At 43.9% G+C, this 17,994-nt stretch overlaps 2 protein-coding genes across 2 annotated transcripts; one reads left to right on the top strand and one right to left on the bottom strand.

Moving 5' to 3' along the window:
* Positions 1 to 244: 244 nt before the first annotated feature.
* On the bottom strand, positions 245 to 7,162 carry ripk3 (receptor-interacting serine-threonine kinase 3). The gene is made up of 13 exons (XM_079295289.1): positions 7,078 to 7,162; positions 6,144 to 6,301; positions 5,900 to 6,065; positions 5,661 to 5,816; positions 5,008 to 5,156; positions 4,767 to 4,816; positions 3,995 to 4,156; positions 3,817 to 3,899; positions 3,666 to 3,729; positions 3,085 to 3,146; positions 2,444 to 2,492; positions 2,152 to 2,318; positions 245 to 1,840 (listed from the first exon to the last, which is right to left on the bottom strand). Exons 2-13 carry the CDS (start codon positions 6,293 to 6,295, stop codon positions 1,619 to 1,621), a joined length of 1,482 nt encoding a protein of 493 aa, XP_079151415.1. The 5' UTR covers positions 6,296 to 6,301; positions 7,078 to 7,162; the 3' UTR covers positions 245 to 1,618.
* A 1,828-nt stretch (positions 7,163 to 8,990) lies between these two features.
* khnyn (KH and NYN domain containing) lies at positions 8,991 to 17,773 on the top strand. The gene is made up of 9 exons (XM_079295556.1): positions 8,991 to 9,105; positions 9,848 to 10,100; positions 11,153 to 11,287; positions 12,385 to 14,117; positions 14,297 to 14,427; positions 14,781 to 14,877; positions 15,436 to 15,543; positions 15,638 to 15,739; positions 15,884 to 17,773. Exons 2-9 carry the CDS (start codon positions 9,885 to 9,887, stop codon positions 16,236 to 16,238), a joined length of 2,877 nt encoding a protein of 958 aa, XP_079151682.1. The 5' UTR covers positions 8,991 to 9,105; positions 9,848 to 9,884; the 3' UTR covers positions 16,239 to 17,773.
* The last annotated feature ends 221 nt before the right edge of the window (positions 17,774 to 17,994 follow it).

The following is a 17,994-nucleotide window of genomic DNA, read 5'->3' on the forward strand; positions in this document are numbered from 1 at the left end:
TATCATATCAAATATGTATGAATGTTCATTTTGATTCGATTTCTTTGCTTTGATACATAAAACGATACATTAAATCGATCTTAGAAACAGCTGTTTTGCTGGAAGAGATGAATTATACATTTTCAGCAGCAACAGAAGTGATTTATTTGGAATAGAAAGAAAGTAAGGCACACGCATAGTGAGACACTAGCGGAACAAGAGTGCCACCTCCAGACACTCAAGGAAAGTTACACAACATGTCACCAAAATAGAATCATCAACAAAAGGAGTTTAGGGACTGTATTAACAATATTGGAGACAAGATTTTATGTTTCATTTTATTAAAAAGCAAGACTTTTCAAAAATACTCTGCTTACAAAGATATATATTAAAAAAATAAGAAAAACAGCAAAAATTCTCACATTTGAGAAGCTAGAACTTGAGATATCTTTGGCATTTAGTGATTAAGTGATTACCAAAAAAGTAGCATCAGTGAATCGTGTAATTGTTACAGATCTGTGATTTGTTCGACCAACGGTTCAAGAACCAAATATATTCATTTTGCGATGATAAAAAAAAAAAGAGAAAAAATGCGAATTCTCACATTTAAAAAGCTGAAACCAGAGAATTCTGCCTTCAAAATAACTTAAAAATATTTATCGATTATCAAAACTGTTGCCGATTAATTAAGCTCTGAGATATTTGAGATAGTCTGGCGACACTACACATCCCATAATCCCATCGAAGAGTTGTCCTTTAAGATAAAGCAATTCTCTCTTCTTTCACTTCATTGAAGCTACATCGTGCTCCTACTGACCGAAGTATTCAAGATGCCGACATCCTACGGCAGCACCGTTACATCAACTGCAACACGTTAGAGATGGCCTCGTACAAACTTCTGTTCAAATTTATATTTTTTTTTTAAATCGGTGAAAAGGGTAAATATAAAATACATAATGAAGTTCTTAGGGTTGGAACTTTTTCTTGGCTGGATTCAGGAGTTTGTAAACTATGCCCACAAAGGGACGCATAAGAATAAACCAAATTATTGCATAAAGTACAAACAAACTAAACATTTGCACTTTCCAAAACCATCTATATCTATATACAGTGTAGTTTGATGATCAATAGTTCAGTGCAAGTGAAGGTAGATCAATATAATACAAATGATTCTTTGTTTTAACCTCCTTGACAGACCAAACGCTCGGTCATAGTGCACCGACATATCGACCTGTTTAGATCAATAATCAATCTGTGGTTATGGCGATTTTTTGGCACTTGATTGTGAGCTGGCACTGCGACTGAGGATATTTGTTGACAACAGTTAGAGCCAAACCGTATGACCAGACTCGGCTCACATTAGCACTGCTGATGTAAAAAAGGGAGGTGTGAGATTCTTGCTCATTGGTTTCAAATGTTCTAACAAAGGAAGCAGAATAAATAAATCCGATTAAAAAGATATATGTTGAAACAACATGAACACTGTCCAGATTTGAAAAGCAAAAACAGAAAACGCAGCTACGCCTTCACACTTCTCGAATAAAACATGTTCTTTGTATTGTGGAAGAAAGGATGAAGCAAGCGTGGAGAACTGTATCAGGGAATAAGAGAACTTAAACTCGCAGAGGTCCGCGAGAACTCAGCGAACCGCCTTGTCCTTGCCGCTTCCGCGACGCTGCGGCGGGAGGTCGACTCTGGGCGGTGCTGTTCGATGCCGTCTCCTTTCTGGGCACTCTGTAACTTGGATGCGCATGGTGTTGTTGTCGCCGTACTGTAATCCGGTCACATTGCTGAAGTACATCTGGACTCCGCGTGCAGCGGCCGGTTGGCAGGGGAAAGTGTCGGGGCCGGATAGTTGACGCTGCAGATATACACGAGTAAAAAGAGAGGAAAACAGCAGCAGCCGAGGTCAAAGTGTTAGTTTCGAGTCTTCAATAAATGCTGTGTTCATGAGAATTGATTACTTAAGACACTTAAGATACTACAACACTCATAAAGACAGATTGTTGTGTGTGAAAGTTCACTTTTAATTACAAATCAACTGAAGGGAAACCTACTTAATTCCCAAATACCCTTATGAAAAGGAAATACAGAGTATTTTTACTGCAGTGGTTGGGCTCTCTCATTGTGGAACGTATCTTTAATGCAGTGATGCAAAATAAAACAACCCACGTGATACTGTGAAGACAGGTTTCGCTTGAGGGAAGGTTCTGCTGGTCTGCCTTGAGGGGACCTCTCAGTCGAAGGAGACGGCGGTGATGGCTCAATGGGGCAAACGGAGGACCTTTTCACTTTGCCGTCATCGTAACGCACGCTCGAAGGTCCAGATGAAGGCAGATCTGAAAAGGGGAAGACAATTACCTGAAACCTACGTCATGATGCTTGATTTGTTTGTCCGATTTGTGATCTGACAACACAAGTTCCCCTCTTTCTTCGGCGGCTTCAACACCAACTTCCTCTTTACCTTTGGCTCTTATGTCACTTCGATTTGCAGTCCCACCGCCAGCCATTTCCTGCAGCAGAAGCAAGTAAAGGAGCTGCACTGTGATCTCAATAAAGACTACAGTTAATTACCAGTTTGCACATACATTTTGTATAGTAGGACATAACTGGTCAGTAGTTGTGTTTTTGGTAAAACATCACAACTCCGTCACAGAGCGAAGACCATAATCTCCCATTCGTAATCTTGGTTATATTCATGTTTACATTCAATCTCCTATTGCCCAACCTGGCTCCAAACGTCATGCGCTTCATCCAGGCTTCTTTACATTCACTGTGTTCAACACCCTTTCCTGTTAAAACTCCCCTGGCGCAACAGGAAGTGATGCATGTCATATTTCCCCCACGGCAGCAAAACTTTTTAAAAAGTGCAGTGCAGAAACATCACAGCATTGGAAATAATGAATACCTCACAGACCACATTGTGAGTTTTTCTTCTCGGGTCAAAAGTATAACAATGTCGTCAACACTGTACTATGAAGAGACTGAATGATGACGTTAAAGTGTGGTCTGTTGATTTAAACATGTCCTAGGTGTTCAATATGAAATAATGTCTCTCTGTTTAATCTATTATTGCAGCGACCGTGTGATTCGTCTGAATCTCACCTGGACTGGTGGGCGACCTGTTGGCACGGTATCACGAATCTCCGCCTCCTCACGTTTACTCCCTGCAAAAGAAAATATGAAATAACATTACATTTTTGTTGTTTTGCAACAGCAATTTTTAATCTCGCTAAAAATGGTTCCATCAAACTCAATCAGTCAACCGACTTCCTGACTTTGGAAATACGATTTTAACTGAATAATCTGAACTCTCGTCCCCATTTCTGTTGTGAATACTACGGACCTTTTGGCGCAATTAAAGTTACAACTTTAAAAACACAAACCTGAAAACACAAAATACATAACAAACTCCACAAACTCTACATAATAGAAGTAAACAAGAGTTCAAGAAATAGTTCAAAACATTTGGAAATATGCTGCTCGCTTTCTTGCCGAGAAATAGACGAGAAGATTGATACCACACATGTGTGTGTGTCCGTTAAATATGAAGCTACAGCCAGCAGATGCTTAGCTTAGCTTAGCATAAATACATAAAGAAACACGGTAAACAGCTAGGGCCTGCTAGCCTGGCTCTTGTACATATTAAAGAAGATATAACGTGTTAATAAATGAGATTTAGAGACCTGAAGGCTGAGTGATATGAAACCTCTCAATCTGCTCTGTCATTCTTTCGTCTTCCTTTTGGTCCTGGAAAGAGGAAGAGAAAGACGTACATCATGTCACAGTTCAACATCCTCTCAGCATTATGACTGTTATGAAAAGATGTCCCCTCACCAGTTGCATCAGCACTTGATGGACAGCATCATTAATATTACGTTTGTGGATCTTGTACAGTTCTTCTGCCTCAATTGTACACGCTGCGCACAAAGTAGATCACAGATGTGACGTTAGGACCAGGCACCACAAGCTGTTGAAAGTGTCGTTTTCTGTGTCGGCTCAAGAGTTTTCTCACCAAGAGCAGAGGGCCTTTCTTGGGGTATGCCGTCCCAGCATCTCTCCATGAGCACCATCAGCCTCGTCAACGCTGCACATTCAACCGCCTGGCGCCTGATCTCCTGCAGCGACGGACGGTCTCCCTCGGGGATACGAATCCGCACTAAGCTGGACTTTGCGTCTACAGCGGCGGAAGGATTGACAAGGCGGTGAGAGGTTAGTGAGACCTCAGAAATATACCTGAACACAAGTTATTGACCGATGCTTACGTTCAGATATTCCTCCTGTGTTTCAAGCTGAAATTATCAATGTTTTTTATTTTAACAATGGATTACACAACAACAACGTTGAACGCAAAAGGTGTTTCTTGCAGTGACAAGTCGATAGACCAACTGTGAAGTCATCTCAGGAGCCTTTCAGCATCTTTCACCACTTATAAGGTGATGATATCTCAATATTTCTGCACTGCCACCAAAATAATTGAGACAATGGAATTTTCAATGGCATTGTCTCATTTTTCTACAAACAAAACCTTGTGACAATTGCAATAAAATAGGCAACCTTTCATCCTCAGGACTTTTGTTTATGAGCTGCAAACACACACACAGTTCACAGCCTAGAAAACAAACAGCAGGTGTGTCCCGCTGTTCTTGCACCACGTGCCATTATGGTCATAATGCACAGCAAAAACAACAACCTGCCACTCAGATGAGAAAAACCAAAGAAGATGTTTTCAACATTTGTGGTGAGCGAGAGGCTACAAAAGCTATGAAGACACACTGGTGACTTACGTGCATATGGTTGTGTCCCAGTGACAATGGACCACAAGAGTATACCGTAACTGAAAGAGAGGCAGAGAGAGTCACATGCCAGGGTTACTGGTTATATCATAACAACCCTGGTTTGTTTTCATCTGTAAATTGACAATTGTGTGAGAATTATGACATTCAAATCAGACCACTTCCCTCATTTGGCTGTAAAACACTCATTATTGGTCCTTGTATGACAATGTAAAAGTGCTGGTTCTTGTACCTGTAGATATCGGAGGCTTGGGTCGGTTTGTACGACAGGTCAAACGCCTCCGGGGGCATGTAGCTGATCGTCCCCCCTTCCTCTTCGCTGTCCTTCTTGGAGCACCGCGTGACGCTGCGGTAAAACCGCGAGAGGCCAAAATCTGTGAGCTGGAGAGAAAATGAGCATAAGCGATGAAGGAGGCGGCTAGCGGGCAGCTTGCTGTACACAAATTCAAATTATCAGTTTGGATATTATGTAGAAATGTTACTTTCAGTGGGACATGACACATTATGTGTCATATGCTGAAATGTGAATTAATTTATTACATCGGCAAGTTGGTTCATTTAGGCCATGAACAGTTTTACTTCCCTTATTAAGCACAGCGTGGGATGACACGTGGAATGTGTCAGGGCCTGGAGTTTGTCTTGTTTAACAGTAAAACCCTTTCACTACCTTTTTATCAAACGCCATTTCTGCTTATTATCAAGTTACAACATTCAGGGGGAAACCACGTCTGTTTCTTTTTGATAAAGGAACAGTGAGCAACATTTAGTGGGATTCCTTGGCAGAAATAGAATAAAATATTCATAATTATGTTTTAATCGGTGTATAATCACCTGGAACTAAGAATGCCCATCTGCCGATATGAAGGAAGCGGGCCTCGGACTCACCTTGGCATTGAGATAGCTGTCCAGCAGCACGTTGCTGGGCTTCAGGTCCAGGTGGAGCAGGGCCGGGGCCAGACTGTGGAGGAAGTTAATACCCAGAGCCACTTGGTGAACCAGTCTGAAGACCAGCGGCCAGGGTGCAGCGCCGTGTAAGCTGTCCTGCAAGATCGTTTCCACAGTTACAGATTGTTGTTGCAGAGTGTCTCTTGAAGTCAAAGAGTTCTTCCTCCACCAGTGGTTACCTGCAGGGAGGCCACTGATCCTCTCTCCATGAACTCCATGACCAGGCCCAGTTGATCTGAGGTCGAGGAGGGCGCCTGGCCCTTGAAGACCCCTCGGACCAGAATGACGTACGGGCTGCTGCCTTCACGCATCATGTCGATCTCCCGCAGCAAAGACGCGCTGGTCCTGTGTGTGTGTTTGCATCATGGGTAAGTCACACCTGTATTTGATCCTAAACAGAAAGCTCTTTTGTCAACAACTCACCCGTCGTCATTATGAAGCAGTTTGATGGCCACGTCGCAGCCCCACTGACGGTGCCTGGCTTTGAAGATTTTTCCGAAACCCCCGGAACCGATCACCTTCCAGCCCCCCAGGCTGGATTCTCCGATCAGTGAAGGAACTTGACAGCTGGACATAATTCACTGCAGGAGGAAATGAATCATGACAATAAAAACCTGTTTGTTTAAGACTGAAATTGTTCCTCTGAAGAGGCTCTTTCCTCAGTAAGGGGAGGCTGGTTAACACGTGCTTTTTAGGATTGCTTAAGCAAGATTTATAAAGCAGGGTTCATATTGTCAAGACGCTACACACACACACACACACACACACACACACACACACACACACACACACACACACACAAGTAGCAGACCACCTCAGATATTTTGCTAAATGAAACACTTCAAAACCATACAATGATTTATAAAAAACAAATGTTGTCACTTTATGGCGCACACACACACACACACACACCCGAGAGTGTGTCGTACTGCACACACTCGTACTCAACACAACAGGAAACCACATTCGTTGTTGCTCAGGCTACCTGACACACATCATAAAGCCCCTGTGGGGTGGACAGAATAATAGCAACACCTGTAAAATCTAATAATCCTCACTGATGTTCTCGTGTCAGCTGAACTCTTCAGTGCTTTCTGCTGTTGCGTTGGGATTACATCATACTAGCAGGTCCCTACTATTTTGTCCACCTCCTGAGGACTAAACTACATTTTAGTTTTAATGTCTGAACCTATGAGCTGAACACAACGGATTTACATCACTGTAAGATAAAATGAAAAGTTAACAGAGACTAAAATGTAGAAAACACAAAGTCTGACAAATTCCTGATCAACACAGACACTTTAAACACGAATAAGTTTATCAAGGTGATCTTTTTTTAAATGGGGAAACCACTCACCCTTCGGGATGTACTCTTCCTCATCATTCAACCGTGTCGACGGAGGTACGAGCCGGTGTAACAACCCTGACTGCAGCTCCTGTTCCACCTACACAGAAGTGAAACTACTTTTTCTACTTCTGCTTCCGAACTGCTCGGCAAACAACCAAGTGTGTCACGACAGAAGGATTTGTGTTTTCTTCTTCTTTTATTTAACCCTTTTCCTCGTCAGATTCAATGGCTGCTTATGTTGAAGTATTTTGTTCATATGATTTCATTTGTGGAAAGTGTTTTCCTCCTTTTAGTGGAGCTTGATTACAGTTGCAACATGAGTTAGTTTTAACACTTTAAATACCTCTAATTATGAGCAATCTGATGAACAGATAAAGGCCCAACTTTTGGAAAGAAACGTTGCTCTTTAACAGCCAATTCTCATTGTTTTGCTGTGATCAAGTGGTTTTTAAATGTACTTTTTATGGCCTTATGTGACAGTCATGAAGCAGTTTGTCTCATGCAGGAAGAAACAGACAGGTATGATATTCTTCAATGTCACACATCACAAGCACAAGCTTTTTTATGGACATTATACTGAAGTTTACACACAAATAAAAGATTAAAAAAGACCGTTGAGGCTATTTCGAGGTGTGCCAGCAGAGGGCGGAGTCTGCTTAATGATTTACAGGAAACAGGTGAGGTTTCTTTAAATCGCTGAGGATTACACCACACCTGGATTACAACACAATACAACTGCTCTGCATTGAGGTCACACTCGGACATATGGCACTTACTTCACTTTCTCGGTACTTTGCATATAGATTCATAAAACTAAATACAATCAACACGTAAATTATGATGTATTTTCAAAGATTAAGACACTCAGCAGAACATAAAATAATCAAAATGATCTCCACCTGTGACATTAAAGGGATGAACGCATTAATTCATCACTAAGTATAATCCAACAATAACATATTTTACTCTGACATGGGACAGTCTGCTTAATAAGTGGGCCACTTTGATACTTTGAGTATATGTTGATGCCAGTACTTGTGTACTTTTACTGTAACATTTTGAATCCATGTAAAGGTATTTCTACACTGCAGTATTACTTTAACTTTAGTACAAGATGTGAGTACTTCTTCCACCACTACACACACACACACACACACACACACACAGGTTAGGCTATAGATTAACTTCATCGGGTCACTGGGTTTAAAGTATTTTGAACCCAGTAGACCCGAGCAGAGTAAGACAGGATGTGTAGTGTAGGAGGCAACAACATCTCTCTTCCTGTCTTTGACGCAGATACAACTGCACCAAGGACACCACAGTGTCAACAGATAAAAGTGCGTTTTTGGGGCAATGAATTCCTGTATTGGGAGAGGTCGAGACAGAAATGTGTTACAAACAGCCGCCAGCATCTGCTTTTACAAAGTCTGTCTGTCAATATTAAAAAAAAAAAATAAAAGCACAGAAAAACCCCGCTTCTGACGTCAGTGGAAATCCCCTTTATCTCCTGTTTGACCCAGACACAAATACATATATACATGTCTTAAAATACAGGCTTTAAATGTACACTTTTATCACGTATTGTCTGTTGTATCATTTATGTCCAATTAATGCGATCATTAAACGGACATTATCTGATTTTTTAGGATGTTAAAAGACATCTTAGATACATTTTGAGTGTGTAGCGTTATTAAAGGAATATTATTCGGGTGTTTTAAGGACACTATAACTGCGAAATCCAGCCAGAATCATCCGCCCTGAACGTCGCATGACCTGTTTTTTTCCGTTTAGTTTCGGTTTTGTCTTCTTCGGGGTTTCCACGAAGCTTCCTCGTCGACTATCCGAGGAGAGGACTGTGTGGGGGGGTCGGCTCTTCATTTCCGTCCCACTTTTTTATTTCCGATGAGCACGCTGAACTTTGGTCCGATCGGCTACATTGTTGTTGTTGTTGTGTGTTTTTAATGCGCGCGGACGCGTGAAGCCGAGCTGCTTCTCTGGAAACGGAACTTTGGAAGGAGCGAGAGCGATCGACCTCACGTAAGGAAACGAGACCGTGGAAAATGTTATATTTTCATAGTTGTATTGTTTCCTAAAACCAGCAGAACTTACCGCTCTTAAGTCGCTAAAACACGCTCAGCGGGTCTATTTATAGAGATAAATGTTTCACAATCCTGACTGAAGCAGAATGGCAGGACTCCACATTCAGCTGTGCGCGGTAACAATCAAAAGGAAATGTCGGTCAACAGGTAAAGAAGTTGGGCATAGTCTGTCGGTGCATCGTTAATTGTGTACGCACGGAGAGAGAAACGCACCGCAGACTTGTTTACATGTCTGGAGCTCGAAGGTGTGCACACCAGGTGGTGGAGAGGTACATTTCATTACTTTATACTTTACATTTAAGACGGAAGTAGTAGTTTTCAATCCACTACTTTTATTTTGAGATGTGTTAGTTTTCAAGATCAAGATTTTAAAATGTAAAAACCATGTGATCAAATGTAAAATGCACTGAGGGAGACCTGGTGTGTGTTCGTTGTAGCAACTTGCCTGGGCAACAACTAGTGATCCTGATCAATTACATCTCGTCAACACTACTTCATACAGTCACGGTTGGATTATGAGACACAGGGCACAGACATGCAGAATTATGTGGTTGTTAATTATGGATGTTTAAATATATGTTCATACAATATGTATTTTTCCTTTCGATAAACAACACAATGCATTACAGTAACTCAACGCTCACGGACGAAACATAAATACATGTTTGTTTTTTTCACAGTATGTTCAACTTCTGACGGCGACTTTAAGAACGAGGGATGGACGGTGAGAGGGGCGGTGGAGGTGGAGGAGAGGTGGAGGATGAGTTTGCGTGTGCCGGGATGCTGCGGGGATCTCTGACCTCCCTTCACGACACCGTGGAGCGGATATTCGGGGTGGCGTTTGGGATCGGGGCGGACGAGCCGTCTCACGCCAACAACGGGCAGATATGGCTGAAGCTGAGAGGGCCGAGCGGCGACGTGAAGGCTGCCAAAGTAAGGCGACGAGTTTGGTTTTCTGTAGCACGCAGTAAGATAAGAGTTGAGACGTTGTCCAAAAGAATTTAGCGCGGCACTGAAACGATTTTGTGACTAATATGACTTCACAGTCAGTCCTGACTGAACGAGTGTAACGCTTTATTTGGGAAGTTTTTATCGACATTACTGGTAGTCTAAAGGCACCGTACTGGTAAATGACTCATCAAGGGGTTTTTAAAATGTTGTCATAAATCTAAATTGAGTTTCGGTTCCAAATGTGGTGAATGAATTCTGTCAGACGACGACGAATATTTGATGTATTGTTTTTAATTTTACATGTGTCATAAGTGTCGGGTTAGTAGATTGCACAGCTAGAGATAATCTGCCTGTGGTGTTGAAGCTGGCCTTTAAAGGTTAGTTATTAGTCATCAGCATAACTCTACAGCAGTGAAGTGCAGGAAGCTCTGAGAAGCAGCTCGAGGATGAGCATTGAAACAGGCTGTGCTTGCTGTGATCGTTCCTCGTGTTCATGCTGGACATTTAAAGATCTGTTCTTCATGAAAGTGATGTGGGACAAAACTCCACACCCCCCGAAAAAAACAACACTCACAAGTCGATCTGAAAGCTAAATGAAGCTTCGGCAGTTTGAGTTCGTCAAATCAATCGGGTATCTCCGAAGGTCACTCTCATCGTAGTAGAAGTTCCCCTCTTTGTGTTTCCCTGGACACTGTTTCCTTGTTGAGCCGCGCAAAACACAAAGAGGGAAACTTCGCAGGAAACACTTTGCCGTCGTTCAAATACCTGCCTGTCCTTTCAAGAGCGACTTGAAGAATTGAGCACGTATCATTTCAAGCTGCGTCACTAAAGTCTGTAATGAAACAGGTTAACCTCGTTCTGAATAGTACTGCAGCCTTTTTACTGTCACTATCTAAGTGTCCATTGTACGTTAATAATCAGTGGAACAACAAACTCTGTGGCTCTGCTTGATTGAAATCGTGAATGTATTTTCCCCACTACGACAGTAATAATATAACGATCCGATAACGATGTGAAATATTCCCGTCTTGCAGTTATTTGTGAAAGGACTCGTGAACCAGGAGGAGCAGCAGGAGGTTTCTTATCCCGGCGTCCTTCACTGCATCTTCTGCGGAGCCCGAGGGCTGTTCATGGACTGCCTGACCAAAAACACCTCGGCACATATCGTGGTGAGTGTTGCATTCTGGGTCTTTGTTTCGGCCACATTCATACCATTTATATTTGCTGAAAGAGAGGATCATGTTAGGCCATAACTTCCTCCCTGCAGCCATGTGCTCTCAATCGCCTCCAAAACACAACCGCGGGTTTAAGTCAAAATCAAATGGATTTATTGTCCAAGAAGCATAAAAACAGATACAAACAGTGACAAACCGAATCACACTGCTGATGACAAAACAAACATATGAATTCCATGAAATGTGAGATCTGCAATCCCCCGAGCTTCAAACCCTTTGTCACAAAGATACATTCCTCAGCTCATCGATCAGCTCATTGATTGGCTGAAGTCCAACAAGCCCCTCCTGGGCCGTTGCCCTATTGTTCCTCTTCACACCTCAAGCAGCCACTTTCACCCAACCCCCGCTCTCAGCACATTCCTCAACCCTGACCACGCAGACACTCCGACACACGACTGTGTTCAAACTCATATCACATCATGTCCATAATCGGGAGCTTCAAAACTTAAATTCCTCACAATCACAAGCAATTAGGATCAGAACTTTTGTCTTTAGTCACTCAGAATAAAGAGACATCAGAACCAGCGAGTGAGAACATTGCAACTGCAACTTGAGCCTCAATTTCCGGCCTATATTTGTTTACATTTTGGTAATTTGTCACCATTAAAAGTATGCCGAATTAGTTATTAGAAGTTCCTGTTTGCAATGTATCCATTGATGTACAGACAACTATAACTGGATCACTTTAATACTGAAGAAAACTTTAAAACGTGTTATTTCTCAGGCAATTTCTGGATTAATATATAGCGTCTTTATTCTATCATTTTTAAGCGATTTATTTGCTATTTATGCTGAATTTAGCGTGTTCACATTTTAGTGAGTTATGACTCCAGACAGCATGCAAATCGTATTACCTTTATTACTTTCTCTTCATTGATTTATTATCTTTCAATGATGTCGTGATTAAATCATATCTTGAGATATGGTGATACATGCGTCTAAATTGATAATAACAAGCACATCCTTGTTTATTTTGCTGTTATGAAGAGGTATAAGATTGATGTCATTCTGTTTTCCTCTCGCCAAACCAGGTTGGCTCCACAGGATTCCTGCTGATATCGGGTCTTGCAGAGCCGGTGGTGCGAGCCTACTCCCTCATAACGGACCTGGTGGAGCGGTACGAGGGCACGCAGTCCAGACGCCCGGAGGCCGGAGACAGGGTACCCGGCGAGTCTCTGGATTCACGCCGGGCGTTTAAAATTCTGGTGGAGAACTGGGAGGACAAGCACATCCTGGATCTTCTAGTGCTGCCGGGGTCGGTGAAGGAAATCCTGCTGGATTTGGTGAGAGAATCGGGGCTTGGATCGAGCCCCGGCCCGGCTCCGATGGATGGAAATGCGGCGGCGGGATCACACGAGGAGTCGGAGGATATATGGGACAAACCTTTCACCGTCACGTACACACTTCCTGAGCCTTCTAGGACTGCAGACCGGTGGGTTGAAGGTTTGACTGCAGGTTCGGGGGACTCCGCAGCCGAGGACTCCTTATTCCAGTTAGTGTCTGGGGTCACCCGAGGGAGGGCAGAGGGGGCTGAGGTAAGACTCATAGCTTCTCCTCAGGAGGTGGGAGAAGAGCAGCCGGAGTTGGGTACCAAGATGAAAGAGGCACGAGGAGAGGAGGAAGAACGGGAGCTGCAGTTGTCAGTGGGGAACAAGGAGTTTTGGCTTCTTTTGAAGTTCTTCACAGCCATGGGGTACACGGAGGACGTCGTCAAGCGAGTCCTCGCCCGAACGGGACCCAAAGAGGCCTCGCAGATCCTGGACGTGGTTCAGCAGGAGCAGGACCGCACCGACCGCGAGCAGACGAATAAAAGTCGAGCCGGCGCTGCCTCCAATCAAAGCGAGAGGAATCGACCCTGCGAGACGGAGCACAGAGAAGACGAAGAAATGGAAGTAGGGGGAGATAAGGTGGGAGAGGGAGCGACGGGACACTTCGAGGGGAACGGTGGCGCCGAGGAAAAAGTGGAAGGACACGAAGAAGACTTCGTCCTGGGAGTGGTGAAGAAGGCGGCAGCCAGCTGCGGGTACATGGAGCAGAAAGTGGCCAAAGTCTACAGCATGTTGCCCGATAGATCCACTCACCAGCTGCTCCTGGAGCTGCAGAGGGAGGGGAGCAAAGAGACGGCCGCCCTGAGGGAGGGGCCGAGAGAGATGGACGATGTGGTGCTGGAGAAAGAGAGACCAAAAGTTGGACCTTCTCGGGGCAAAGCAAGAGACGTTGAGCTTTTCGTACCAGCAGAAAAGAGAAAATCTGACGATAGAGGACGTGTAGACGGGCCAAATCAAACCGTATCTGAGTTTATTAAGTTCCATAAACTCACAGACTCACAAACTCCACACCAGGTCATCCTTCCTGAAGTCAAAGGGCCGCCCATGCCTACTTATCCCTCACCCCTAGAGCCTCCACTCGCTCATTTCCAACCCAACAAACAATATGGCCAAACCAACTACTGGCCTGATGCATCCACCTCGAAACAAGACCACCCAACCCGAGACAACGTCTTCAACCCCAAACCCAAGTCTTCTTCTGTCGTCAAACAAGCGCTCCAAGCCCCTCAGCTCCCCGACTTCACAAGGGCCGACTCGTCTCCCACCAGAGCCAAGGAAAGACGGGGCTCGGCGGCCGCCTCTTCTTCGGTGGTGGTGACGGGGGAGCAGCGTTTCATGGAAGGCCTGCAGATGCCCTTCGCCCTCCAGCTCACAGACAGACCCGGCGAGTCGAAAGTGAGGACGATCATCATTGACGGGAGCAACGTGGCCATGAGGTCAGAATAACAGTGTTGTAGTTGTTCTCTCATGGAATGGAAATTTAGGTTGTGTTGTTTCAAGACATCTTTAGTTTTTAAGATTGAGTGAATAACAAATGAAGGTTCATATCCAGATGTTTGGCTCCTCCTGGTTTTGAGATAAAGCCCTTCGTCTAACTGTTCCATGTCTTCCACAGTCACGGGTTGGGTCACTTCTTCTCCTGTCGAGGAATCGCTCTGGCCGTCCAGCACTTTTGGGACCGAGGCCATCGGCACATCAGCGCCCTCCTGCCGCAGTGGAGGCAGAAGAGCGACCCCAAGATCAAAGGTAACCTCATTATTTCGTGAATTATTTGGTTTGGTCGGTCAAATTTAAGACTTTACGTAAGGTCAATGAAAAGTCACTAGAAAATGAATTTGTGTCCGACTTTATTCATCGATCTATGCGCTGCCTCCTCTCAACATTCTGAATGCCGTGAAATACCGTTCTCCGTAGTTCCTGCTCTCAAAGTTTCCCTTTGGTCAAATGCGTCCTGTGGTTTTGAAATGACAAAGGCCTCGTGCCTCTGAGTCACACGCGAGGGGAGGAAAACAAAATCAGCATCTGGCGAGCATGTGAGTGTGTGTGTGGGCGTTTCAGCGCAGACTAAACACAGCGCTGTTTGTTCGTGCCCCTCGCAGAGCAGCACTATCTGACCGAGCTGCAGAAGCTGGGCCTGGTGTCCTTCACCCCCTCCAGAGAGGTGCAGGGCAAGAGGATCAGCTCGTACGACGACAGGTAGGCGGGCCGCTGCGTTCACTTCTTTCAGTACGAATTGTACACAGTATGTACTACGCACTATCATCACAGAGTACTGTTTTAGCAGTCAGACATGTCAACATATTTTACGATTTCTTACGAACAAAAAATGATGAAATACATGTGACGCCGGATGCTAAACAAACTTTACAAATACTTTATAAAAAATAGTTTTCCATGATTTTTTTTGGGCAGTTTCACCAGCATCCACAATTTATGTTTTAGGCAGTTGTCAGTAGCGCCTCCTTTTCCTTTGTGCATTGCATTGTGGGAGAATAATGTGCATCCACAGCACACACATTAAAATATGCCTGTATTTAGTCTGCATTCTGTCTTCTTTAAGTATATTTGAGTGAACACACTCGGCGTACCCAAAATCTGCATAGAATCAGTGCGTAGGATTGGTTTGGGACTCTGCATTTGTTGCCCATTCCGAAATGCTTGAGGGCACCACTGTGTGGCGCCAAAGAACATAAGATTTGTATTTTTCCGGGCTGCTTTGAAATCTTTCTTTCTCCCCCCCCCCCGTTCCTGCAGATTAATGCTGCAGCTCGCACAGAAGACGGACGGAGTGATCGTGACTAACGACAACCTGAGAGACCTTTCAGACGAGTCCCTTGTGTGGAGGGACATCGTCAAAAAGAGGTATAAAAAAAGTTGGTGTTTCCTGTCTGAAGCCTGCTTAAAGGGCCAGTCCCCTCATCTCAGTGGTGTGACGTAATGTCTCCTCCCCATGCAGACTTCTTCAGTACACGTTTGTCGGGGATCACTTCATGGTGCCGGACGACCCTCTGGGCAGAGGAGGGCCTCACCTGGATCACTTCCTGCGCTCAGAGCACAGGTATTAACTCATACAGATGAACATATTTTAATTCATCCAAGGATGCTTTTGCTGTTTTTTTCTGCAGGGTAGCTCAGACGCTTAGTTTCTGAGTTATAGGTGGAAGTTAGTTAGTAATAAGTGAAGTTCTGTCTTTCCTCTCAGGACTCCGGACCCAGGAAACCACTCTTTTGCCGGCGTAGCCACCGCTTTCCCCCCCTCCAAACCTCCTCGCTCCCAAACGGAGCTCCTGAACTTCCGCGACCGAACGCTGGGCGGAGCGAGCCGGGGGAAAGGGAGAGGACACGGAAAAGAGTGGGACACGGGACACCAGCAAGGGTGGCTTGACGCTTCGGGACCGGGGTTCGGCGCAGACCGGAGCCCGGAGGAAACGTCCGGCCTCAGAGATCAGCTCTGTCAGGTCTTTCCGGGTCAGGACAACATGGTGGCGCTGGTGCTGCAGTGCCACCCGGCAGAGACGGACATGAATGTGCTGTCTGATCTCCTCTTGAGGCAGTAGAAGGACTAGGCATCTTTTAGTCTTAATACTTCATCTGGGAAAATTCAGACTTTTCTTACGCTGAAGTTTGCCTTTGTTTTTAAGTCATACAGTTGTGTTTACCACCGACGCAACTACGACAAACCCCAGCGGTTAATCACTGTTCTGCTTAAGCGACCAAATGATCAGAGGAGTCCAACAAATCCCGCATTTGAATACAGGCCCGTTGTCTCATGTATTCACTCACACGTTTGCAGATTTTAAAAGTTATTTTTAGACCTTTAAAAGCAGGGTTGGACTAGTTTTCCCTCAATCAAGAATCCCACTTTATATTTTGCATCCTTTGCATCCTTATTGATCCTATACAGGTGAAAGGACCAGGTTGGAAAATAGATGAGGCTAGAAAATGACAGGCGGGAAGAGATTTAAAGAGGTGCTCGCCATAAGAAGACAGGTTTGGTCCCTTTAATCTGTCGTTCACTGACAAACAAATAGAATAGGGATACAATATAATACCCATGGAATATCGTAAAGATATTCATGTTCCCCAGAGGATGAATCCTCATGACTTTGATGTTCTCCTGACTTTTTACTCTCTCAGCACTTTGATTCATGATCAAATACCTGAAAAACCGCTCACATTCCCATCAGCTGTACTTTGTGTCGAATGCTAGCATGCTAACGGGCTAAACTAACATGCGAACATGGTAAACCTGCATTACATCGGCACGTTAGCATTGTGAGTATGTTAGCATTTAGCTCGAGTGCAGCCTCACAGAGCCGCTCGGCCCGTTGTTGACTCTGCACGTCTTAGAAACACGACCAGTGCATGTGGAACATCCTCCTCGGGGTTGTTTAACCGTTTCAGGTCATCTTCAGGCGACCGCGTGTTTCTTTTATCGTGCAACAGTGTTAAAGCGGAATTCATTCTCTCTTGTTTTCTTGTGAGAACCAGCGCTTCCTCTATTATTTGCGCTTCGAGCACTGAGTTGAGAAAATCGTTAAATGTTCCTTTTTTTAAAAGAGGATTTCTATCTTTCAGAAAAGTCGTTTTTTAGACCGAGCAATGAAGAAAATGTTATCTGTCGTTATTCTGAATATAGTATAACCTGCTGATCTTAAAATTGTACAGCAACCTGTTTATAAAAACAAAATACAGACAATAAGAGGCACATAGTTGTATCAGATGTGGGGGTGGATGTCATTTTGCAACGCCACAATAATACTCAACCAATCCTGACAATAACCTGTACACTTATTTTTATATATTTAATTTATTTTAAGCAGGTCCGACGTCGACATGATTGTACACCATGATCGTGCAGAGTGTGTCTGGATGAGGAGGCTGAAATCAAACCATGTATCATCCATATCGCTCCGATGACCAAAGATCAGATCCTCAATTTATCACAGTTCACCGGCTGTGAGATAGAATCTTATTTGTATTGTTCATATATGTACATTTTAAGAGATTGATGCTGATTTCTGCCCATGTTTTCTGTAAAGCTATTTCAAAAAAAGTGTCTTAAAAACGTCTTTAAAGTGTTTCCATGGTGCTGTGTGTCTCTGAATTACTTCATTCGGTTTTCTTTTGCAGGCATTTGGGTTAAAACGGGGCTGAATTTGGTTAGAAAGTGGTGTTGAGGTTACATATCACCAATGCCGCAGCTACATTTAAAGAGCGTCATTTCATTGTGAAGCCTGAATAAATATAAAAAGCAGTTAAATGCAATCTAGATGAAAGAAATATTCATTTTTTCGATTACATTTAGCTGTG

This window comes from Melanostigma gelatinosum (genome assembly GCF_949748355.1).
Source record: "Melanostigma gelatinosum genome assembly, chromosome: 23".
In the NCBI taxonomy this organism is placed as follows: Eukaryota; Metazoa; Chordata; class Actinopteri; order Perciformes; family Zoarcidae; genus Melanostigma; species Melanostigma gelatinosum.

Coding starts and splice junctions, on each gene's coding strand:
- ripk3 (XM_079295289.1), bottom strand. CDS start 6,295: ATGTCCAGCTGTCAAGTTCCTTCACTGATCGGAGAATCCAGCCTGGGG. Junction 2,493..3,084: donor CAGGTCGCCCACCAGTCCAG/GTGAGATTCAGA, acceptor CTTCTGCTGCAG/GAAATGGCTGGCGGTGGGAC. Junction 2,319..2,443: donor AAGTGACATAAGAGCCAAAG/GTAAAGAGGAAG, acceptor TCCCCTTTTCAG/ATCTGCCTTCATCTGGACCT.
- khnyn (XM_079295556.1), top strand. CDS start 9,885: ATGGACGGTGAGAGGGGCGGTGGAGGTGGAGGAGAGGTGGAGGATGAG. Junction 11,288..12,384: donor ACACCTCGGCACATATCGTG/GTGAGTGTTGCA, acceptor TCGCCAAACCAG/GTTGGCTCCACAGGATTCCT. Junction 15,740..15,883: donor TTCCTGCGCTCAGAGCACAG/GTATTAACTCAT, acceptor CTTTCCTCTCAG/GACTCCGGACCCAGGAAACC.